This window comes from Lolium rigidum, chromosome 6, assembly GCF_022539505.1.
Source record: "Lolium rigidum isolate FL_2022 chromosome 6, APGP_CSIRO_Lrig_0.1, whole genome shotgun sequence".
NCBI lineage: Eukaryota > Viridiplantae > Streptophyta > Magnoliopsida > Poales > Poaceae > Lolium > Lolium rigidum.
In genome coordinates, this window is record NC_061513.1 from 161,213,030 (window position 1) to 161,222,937 (window position 9,908).

At 46.2% G+C, this 9,908-nt stretch overlaps 1 protein-coding gene across 1 annotated transcript; it reads left to right on the forward strand.

The window, feature by feature from the left end:
• Nucleotides 1–2,751: 2,751 nt before the first annotated feature.
• On the forward strand, nucleotides 2,752–4,866 carry LOC124668022 (WRKY transcription factor 71-like). Its single transcript, XM_047205226.1, has 3 exons — nucleotides 2,752–3,327; nucleotides 4,021–4,170; nucleotides 4,240–4,866. Exons 1-3 carry the CDS (start codon nucleotides 2,813–2,815, stop codon nucleotides 4,607–4,609), a joined length of 1,035 nt encoding a protein of 344 aa, XP_047061182.1. The 5' UTR covers nucleotides 2,752–2,812; the 3' UTR covers nucleotides 4,610–4,866.
• Nucleotides 4,867–9,908: the final 5,042 nt, after the last annotated feature.

The window sequence follows — 9,908 nt, forward strand, 5'->3', positions numbered from 1 at the left end:
ACGCGGCCGTGGATCGGTGGATGCTCTTGCCTGGCCGGGCATCGGTCCACACGCCGGTGACGCTGCCGATGATTCCCTCCCAGTACAAAATTCACCAGGAGCGCACGACACCACGTCGCTACATTGGATCGTGGCGTTGGCGGCAGGAGCAATCGCGCACGTGCGCGCCGGCCCGCACGGGTGGAAGATTTGGCTGTGGCGGAGGGAAAGCGGCGGAGATCCGGAGCGTGAAAGTTTGACCGTGCTGCAGCCTGTGCTACCGACGCCGAAGATCGGTGAGACGTCGTCCGTCGCGCGCGGTGGCCTCGCTCGCATGCTTGACGGCCGGCGCTCTGAAGGGACAGGTGCGCGGCCACGACCGCTTGTGCCGGCCGACCCCGACCGGGCGCCGCTCGTGCCACGACGGGTCACCGTCATACATATGCCCCTCGCCGGGGACCGGGACCGGCCGGCCAGGTGGTAGCTTGGGACGGAGGAGCCGTGGGAGAACCTCCAACTAGGTGGGCCGCGGCGCCGGCCGTTTGATAAGAGGGTTTGCTTGTTTTGTTGACCCAGGATCGGTCTTGTCCAACCTTTCGGATGGGCTCAGTGAAGAGTGAACTTTCCGACGAGATCTTCTTAAAATGCTCCACTGACCTACCTGTATTCTTTCTCCGCCTTTTTGAAGACGACGCACGCTCGCGCATAAATATTTTACTGATGTTTTCACACTGTTTATTTTTAATCCAAATGACATCGAGAGCCTAGTGAGGACACCAAGGTTGCACACACTGACACACCCATAATCCCTTCCTCCATTTACAATTTCTTAGGTTTGGTTAAACTTAAACTTTATAAACTTTGACCAGATTTTTACGAAAAATATCAATGTTTTTAATATAATGTCTGTTGTATTATAACCATCTTAAATATATTTCTTATTGTATATACTTGATATTAAGAATTTGATATTCTTTCTTTCTTATATTTTTGGTCAAAGTTTGCAACTACTGACCTGTATAAATGCTAGAACGCAAACTAAATAATACAGAGGGAGTATTATTAGCAAAATATAAAAGAAACCATGCCCAGCAACAACCGCCCATCATCCCTTGCCAACACACGGACTTTGAGAATGATTCTCAGGAAGCAATACCTTCAAGAACATAACTGACACAGAAGGACCGCTGTTGCCGGATCGAACCACTTAAAGACCATATTAGGACTTTTCACCCTAAGGAACATGTCTCAGCAACTCCAAAGAATGCCATAAACAATCAATTAAGACTAGGCCTAAGAATTTCACCCCGAAGCTCAAGAACGGGTACTCAAAAAAGCACAACAAATCAAAGTCAACAGTGCTTCCGCCACCACTTATTGGCCCAATGAAGATGATGTTGACGTGCCTGGTCCTGACGTGGACATTGCCACACGACAAATAAATCATGCCCACACAAGAAGACATCCTAGAAATACCCGTCGTCAAAAACTCCGGTAGCCCTGAACCTTCGTCGCCAATGACAGCAGGTGGGCAGGGCATGGTGATCGCCCAACGCGATTCACCACATGCGTTCATATTGACGGCAACTACGCCTCGCACTGCAACAATTCACCACTGCTAACACATATATAAGCCCGAGGACTCCGCAAACAAGATTACATGAGATTCTTCATACCACACGGAATCCGAATCCATGACACGGCCAGTCGCGCCGCTGATCGCCTAACTGTTGCCACACAAAACCTCCTTCAATCTGCACTACCGTTGATCTCGACTAAACACAAACGTTGTGCATCGCAACGTGGTTGCAACCAACTGCTACCCCTCCAAGTGATGCCCTGCCGCCTCTACAGCGAGAAACCCCGCCACGCACTTCACAGGCAACCGCAGCAGCCTCGGCCCGCAGCAGCCTCTAGGGACTAGAGGCCACGATGAGAGTGAGGGCCGTGGCGTCATGATTTAGGGTTAGCCCCTAGAATCGTCTTGAGGGGACGACCTCATGCGTAGAGTGTGTATTATAGCTGCCAAAGTGAGGTAGTTCATTTTCACACATGAGGTTAATTCCTGGTGTGTGAAATCTATATATATAGCTTGGCAGCTGCACACCAGACGTGGTAATGTAAATGTCGTACGTACGTCCATATACTCAAACTGCACAGGTACACGCACGCATGCGACCATTAATTCAAAATGGTACCCGGGCATATATTCACGTGGAAATTTAGAATGAGACTATATATGAGACTGTCCCCAGTGTGTATTCTACAAAGCCACACGCTGTATGCAAAATTCCTGCCTGCTGGAGCACTAGCTACACGTACTAGGTCAGTAGGTCCGTAGAGGACTGGAACTCTGTTCAAAGGCTCGAATTATATGTGCACACTAAACATCTCGCCAGTTGTGTTTCAAAAAAAAAAATTCCCCAGTTAGAAACAGTGATTTTTTTTTTGCGACTAAACAGTGATCTTGATCATTCAATAGTAATCTGCAGTATATGCCTACAATTTATTTTTGACGGTTCACCATGAACACGTGCAAACAGAATCTTAAAACAAGGTGATTTCAGTGGTAGACAGATTAAGAATTGACTGATTCTATATACTATGATACAAGAATACGTAGTAGTAGATCTTCAGACCTTCGCACCCACTGAAAAATTATATATTCCGTTCCATAAAAGTCGTATCCTGCGCCTATCATCCTTGCACGCTTTTGCAATATAAAAAAAAAACAAATCAAGAGCGGAATGCGAGACCAGTTGAAAGCTGAAACCCTCCTCACTTCCACGGCTCTCCTCCCTTTCCACACTTAGCTACCTCCTACACTCTCCTCATGTCTTCTGGTGGTGGCGGAGGAGGGGATCAAGACCGTCATGGTGGCCTCTACCACCAGCACGCCCACGGCCACCTCGCTCGCGCTGAGGATGCCGCCACTGGCTACCAGTTCAGCAGCAACGACATCGAGAGCTTCTTCAGCCAGCAGCCTATGTGCATCGGTGGCGGTGGGAGCTCCGCCGACGAGATCGTGCCGTACCCGAGCATCACGGGCTACCTGCAGGGTTTCTTGGACCCCGCCGGGCAAGCTTGGCACCTCGACGTGCCGACTCAGGACGTGCCGACCAAGCACGAGCTGTCGGTCGACGTGAGGAGCTACGACCTAGACAGCCAGGGTACCGGCAGTGCTGCAGGAGAAGGCGCGGCGCTGCTCACGCCCAAATCATCGGTGTCTTTCTCGTCTAGCGGCGGGGAGGTGGAGGGAAAGTCTCACCGGTGCAAGGGCCCGGCGAAGGAGGCGGACGAGGAGGATGGAAAAGATCAGCAGGATGATGAGGAAAATCCCAAGAAAGCGTATGTTCTCGTCAATTCAGTGCTACTCTACGTGAATCAGCATGATTTCTTGCTTAATTTGATTATTTGAGTTGTGAATTTCTGCTGGGATGCCTTGGTATGGTGTTAGATCTGGTCGTACTGTTGCTTAATTACTGGATTTACTTTCTGCTTACTCCATTGAGAGTTTATGCTCTTGTCTTCATTACTACGTGATGATGTGAGCATTAGGGTTTGCTATGATTTGCTTCTTTAGGGTTCCCGCGGTTCACTTTGAATCAAGATCCCTGTTAGATCCAACATGATGCATACTTTCCTCTTAGTATCTCCTTTTTGTTCTCCTAATTTTGTTTTGGTTGAAGATGACTTTATAGATCATGTGGTACTCACATATATTCAACTTAAAAGACGATCTAGTCGTACATTCTAGAAGAGATCTTTCTTAGAATTAATCAATTGCTGCGCGTGCACAGCTTCAAACTTTGACCAAGTAGATAGCTTCGTGTTTGGAGATCCAGTTAAAGAATTTGCCTCTTTTAGAAAAGACCCAAAATCGTAATGCTTCTGCACAAAGCATCAAACGTATTTACATTACATCAGGCTGATCCTTCCATGACATATGATCTATACCTGTATATCTAGCGAACTTTTTTTTAGATTACATACCTCGCTGCTACAAACTGGCTAACTGCATGATTTCATATGCCGGTGCAGGAATAACAAAGTGACCAAGAAGAAAGCCGAGAAGAGGCAGCGGCTACCACGCGTGTCCTTCCTCACCAAGAGCGAGGTGGATCACCTCGAGGACGGCTACCGCTGGCGCAAGTATGGCCAGAAGGCCGTCAAGAACAGCGCATACCCAAGGTACAAATCTATGCATTCTACTCGTGACTATACACTTGCAATGTAATTAATCGCTGCATATGCGCGAAGGAGCTACTACCGGTGCACGACACCCAAGTGCGGGGTGAAGAAGCGGGTGGAGCGGTCGTACCAGGATCCGTCGACGGTGATCACAACGTACGAGGGGCAGCACACGCACCACAGCCCCGCCAGTCTCCGGGGAAGCGCCGCGCACCTTTTCATGCCGCCTGGCCTTCACGGGCTGCCGCCGCCACACCTCATGCCGCCCGGAGCATTCCATCCGGACCTGATGAGCATGATGCACATGCAGTACCCAAGTCCTGACATGTACTTGCCTCCACCAATGGCAACTCCTAATGCTGCTCTTCAGCAGCAGCACTTTACTGACTACGCGCTATTGCAAGACCTCTTCCCTTCAACAATGCCCAACAACCCATGACTAATTAACTCCTGCAGATACATTTAGTTAATTAGCTAGACTTAGTAGATATTATGTTTTCCAATGCTGGATTTGCGCCAGATGTGATCGCCAGGGTACCCTTGAGAATTGGTCTATGCATGGTATTGGTAGTATTAATGATCAATTTGCTAGCTGCAAAATTTCTGCTTGAACTTGTGCTTACATTGTTTTAATTCTGTTCCATTTGTCTTCCACGGGCAAACTGAATGGTAGATTGAAGCTTGTTTTTACCACTGGGCTAGCTGTTACAACTTAATTTACTCATACAGAGTATTGTAGACATTTTGTACATGTACGAGTGCATATATCATGTGTGTAACGCATTGACTCCTTGGACGAGATGAATATTTCATTTCTCTTTCGTTGCTATGAGGAATTAATTACAAAAGTTGCCATCTCACATCTTGTTCTTGGAATGTTTTTTTTTTTTGCGAGATGATATGCTTATATGTATATAAGAGTGATTTTGAATGTCTGTTGTCCGTTTCTCTAATTTTATGCATATGCAAATCTAAGTCGATAATCATGACGAGAAAGAGAGTTCAGATTGTTTTGGACATTGATGCACTGCAGTGGTTTCTTGTGGGAGTACGCATACAGGATGTGTCGTCTCATTGTGATTTCCTTGTTTGGTTGAATATTTTTTTTATAACTAAGCGGTGAATAAATTAATTAAATCATGGGTGTGTCCTGCATATTAGCTCTACCCGTGATATATATGGCTGTAATTTTCTCACTGGGCTGTTTTTGTTCATGAAATATATATATATGTCGGGTTTTCACATCTTACCATTATATGTATTTAACTTAAGCAATTTCTAGGAAAATGCAGTCGATATCTGCAACTCAATTAGATAGAGTAGAGTGACCCTAATTGCCCAGTTTATAGAAAAACTGGCAAAAATATCCTGTAGTCGAACACCATATGTGCATATTCTCAAGTTATCTTTCGTTAAAAACAACTTACATTTTCGCTAGTTTTATTTTTCTATGTGTATTCTCGAGTGGCAGTTTTGCTCAGATGATGTGATATCAGTTAACATCGCATTTTATGTGACAACCTTAAATTTTTGTTATGCGCTTCAGAAAAATCATAATATCTTAATGCATAGGCAACATGGTTGTGAAATCTAACTAAAAACATAAGAATAAATATTAATAAAAAGGTTAATTGTTTGGTTAAACCACAACAAATTGAGAAGTAGTAGCATTTTTCCTAAAGAATTAGGTGTTTATCACATATTGTCGCAGGAAAAGGACTGCGTATTGATTAGACTTGGTGGAGGGCAAAATTTAAATAGAAGAAAATCCGATTGTTCTCACTTCTTAGCTACTCCCTCCGTTCTCTTTTAATTGACTCAGATTTAGTACAACTTTGTACTAAATTCGAGTCAATTAAAAAAGAACGGAGGGAGTACAGATTTATAGAGCTCCATGGAATCTTTCTCGGAAAAGTTAAAATGCTATGAATATCAGAGAGAGAGAGAGCACACATAGAATCATAAGAGGTCATGGGCGCAGTTTGTTTTCCTCAGCACACTTCCATGCATGTTTATCTTTGCCACGCTAAAGCTGTACCTTCTATATATAGATGACAGATGTGAGTCTTTGGTTTTCCAGGAAGTTGATCGAATTCCTTAAAGTTTAATTTGCCAGTCAAGTACCAGCACATACGTTTGCCGTCATTTTTGACCAAACACCTTTCTCCTACATACATATACTTTAAGGCACATCATCCAATCTACAACAAGGCACATGATGACATGAAGTAGTTAGGACATCTCCAGCGGCGCGACGCAAACGGATGCTGAGCGACCGTTTGTGTCCGCCGTGACCGGAAATGCGTCTGGCACCACCTCCAGCGGGGCGACGCATAGTGATCGGGTCGTCCGCGGAGACGCAAACCTGGCATAAATATGCGCCAGGTTTGCGTCTCCGCGGACGCTCGGCGGTCACGCGGAGCGTCCTCCATTTCTTACCCGGTCCCGCATGTCAGGGACAGCGAAATCGACCGCTTCGATTTACTTCTTTTTCCCCGTCTTTGCTGCCCTAGTGCGACGCCACCACCCCAACCCCACCCGCCGCCGTCCCGCCGTAGCGCCGCAGAAGTCACCGTCGGGTGAGCTATGAGATCAATGGAAATGCATATGACAAGCCATATTATCTTGCTGATGGCATCTACCCTGATCGGGCCATATTGGTGAAGACTGTCCGTAATCCAAACTCCGAGAAGACGAGGAGGTTTGCCAAGATGCAAGAGGCTTGTAGGAAAGATGTGGAGCGTGGATTTGTTGTGCTCCAAGCTCGGTGGGCAATTGTCCGTCACCCGGCAAGAACATGGTCCCTGAAGACCATGCATGAGGTAACGACATGCTGCGTGATCATGCACAATATGATCGTTGAGAACGAGCGTCCTGATGGCCGCAATGAGAACCACTGGGAATTTCAAGGTGAGCTGGTGGCGCCACTTCCTGGAGCTTCATCTTGGCAGGAGTATCTAAATATCAATGTAGAAGTCACTAACGAGAACGTCTCCAAACAGCTGCAGACGGATCTGATTGAGCATCAGTGGACATTGGCTGGCCATGAAGATCATGCATAGAGAAATACTATCTTATTTTCATGTAGACTTTTCAAAATTTAAATGTAATAACTATGATTTCGTTGATTTCCTTATTTTGTTGTTTGGAAACTTCATAAACTGATGCAAACGCGGAAATGCGTCGGGCCGCTGGAGCCACCTCTAGATACAAATGGACGCGCGGACAAAAACGGTCTGTCTCGCGTCCGCCGCGCGACGCAAACGGACATTTCAGACATCCGAAATGCGTCGCGCCCTGGAGATGCCCTTAGTTCCTTGTCCATAACTAGGCGCAGAAATTAAAAAGAAACGGTACGACTCGTGCAAGTGAGTACGGGTACCACCGATCTTTGATAATATCGTAGTATTGTATATATTGACACGTCTCCACTTAGCATGGAGAGGGACTAGTAGACATTTTCATGCATATATCATGCATTAACCATACCGAAATAGCCAGTAAAGCCCAGGTTCTATTTTAAAGTTTTTTTAAAGACTTTCGTACATATTATCTTGATACTTACTTGTGCAAAAAAAAAGACCATATGTGGCCTACATATATTTTTGTATTTGATCTCAATTAACTTTAACATGCACATACCTGCATACATTCTCCACACACAAGATTTATGCTTTTTTTTGTCTAGTATTTTTATCCCTTTGTTTTTTACTAAAAAAAGGGTTCGTCCGCTTCTAGGTTCACCAAATCCACGCCCTTGAGCATACATACAACCTAGTGGAAATAAACAACGGGTCAATAGCTCCTATGCGACGTCGTTGAAGAAACGCGTCCAGAATGCGACGTTGTTGGTGGATATAGCTCTCATGCGACAGCTGAGATGGCCCAAATAGCCTATGTGCGACACTCGGCCCGGACACGGGTTAGTGGTAGTATTATGTGATCCTCGCGGGTCCCACAACTTATACACATCAGCCGAGGGGCCTCAAGCGCGGGTCCCACAACTTATACACATCAGCCGAGGGGCCTCAAGCGCGGGATCCACCGGTTGTCCACGTCACGGCGTGGGACCCACAACTAACAACGCGAAAACGAGCCGCCACTCCCGGAGCCATCCGACGCCACCATTCCGACCGTTGCCCGCACCACCCCTCTCCCCTCTTCTTCTCGGGCTCCGGCGACAAATCGCGGCGGCGGATGTCGAGCGCTTCATCCTCCCAATCCCGGCTGGCCGCGGTATGGTCCAGAGTGCCGATGACGAGGTGCCCGGATTGCCCCCGTACCGCACCCCTGAAGCGGCGTGTCACCATGTCCGACACGCACGGCAATCTTGGGCGCGAGTATGTCAAGTGCGACAGCAAGCCAGAGCTGGGGAAGGTCAGATCTTGGTTATACCTCTCCCAATTTCATTTTGGTGTGTCCAATTTCTGCTTTTTGAGCCGATTTGGGAATTAGGGTTCATATTTCCGATTTGGGAATTAGGGTTCATCGTTCTGATTTGGGAATTGGTTTCAGGATCTACGCGAGTTGCAAGCATTTTGAGTGGTTGGACGAGTACATCGATAGGATTCAAGGTGAAGGCGCATCCCTGGGGCTGATGTTGGACAAATCTGTAGCTCCCACCACCGGCGGGCTTGCTTCAACTGTTGGGAATGGGGAAGAATTCAAGGTAGCTGAGTTGAATGAGCTGAAGCGGATGCACAAGCGGATAAAGAAACTCGTGGTTCGAAGAAGCAGGATAATATGATGGCTGCATTCTTTTATATTTGTGTAATTGCTCTTGGGATTGCTTATGTGCTGATCATTAGTCGATAGACGATGCGGTTAGATATGAATGACAGGGCACCCCTGTTTGATTTCCATCTAGATGACCGTGAAGAATGAGTTGCAATTTATTTTTTGTGCAATGTTAATTACCGTTCAACGTGCGGTGTTTTTGTGATAGAAGAACAAAGTGCATTGTTATGTAGCCTTCAATATAAGGCAATGAGCAAATTGTATTATAAAGTTTTGTAAATAAAATGAGTAACATTCAAATTTGAGCACAGAAAATGAGAAGCAAAAGAAAAAATAAAAAAGAAATAGATGAAAAGAAGTGGAGGAAAAGAGAAGCGGCCCGGGCCTGGCCCGGCTCGTTAAGCTAAATGTAAAGCGGGTTGCGTACGTAAACGAAAAAAAGGATTGAGACCTAACCCGTGGCCCGGCCTGTTAAGTTAAATGTAAAGCACGGCACTGGGTTTTTCATTTGATACTCTTTTCTCGGTTGTAGATGTTTAAGGGTTAGGATTGAGCAATGTGATGCACAAATGTTTTACCAAATGCATAAATGTTTTACCACATGAAAATTAAATAAGAATACTCATAAAACATTGAAATTAAATAGAATAGATAAAGTGGGGCATATATGCCCAAGGAAGCACACGGTACAAACTCACACGATACAAACTCACACGATAAAAAACACACACAACGACAATAGATAATAAAAACTAGAAAACATTAAAAGAAGACGCGACGCCGTCATCCTTGGCTCCTCCTTGGCTCCTCCTTGGCTTGGCTCCTCCTTGGCTTGGCTCCTCCGGTGGTCACTCCTCCTCCTCCTCGATGGTGATGGGGGTGGTGGGCGGGTAGTGGAAGTTGTAGGGGAGGGAGTGCATGTTCCCGAGAGAGGGGAAGATTGCGGTGAAATTGGTGAAGATGTTGTAGGTTGTGAATGCGATGAACTCGCATCCACACCA

Bases quoted from the DNA above. Each gene is read 5' to 3' on its own strand.
- LOC124668022 (XM_047205226.1), top strand. From the start codon at position 2,813: ATGTCTTCTGGTGGTGGCGGAGGAGGGGATCAAGACCGTCATGGTGGC. The intron at 3,328-4,020 runs GTATGTTCTCGT...ATGCCGGTGCAG, and splicing joins GAGGAAAATCCCAAGAAAGC to GAATAACAAAGTGACCAAGA. The intron at 4,171-4,239 runs GTACAAATCTAT...ATATGCGCGAAG, and splicing joins AAGAACAGCGCATACCCAAG to GAGCTACTACCGGTGCACGA.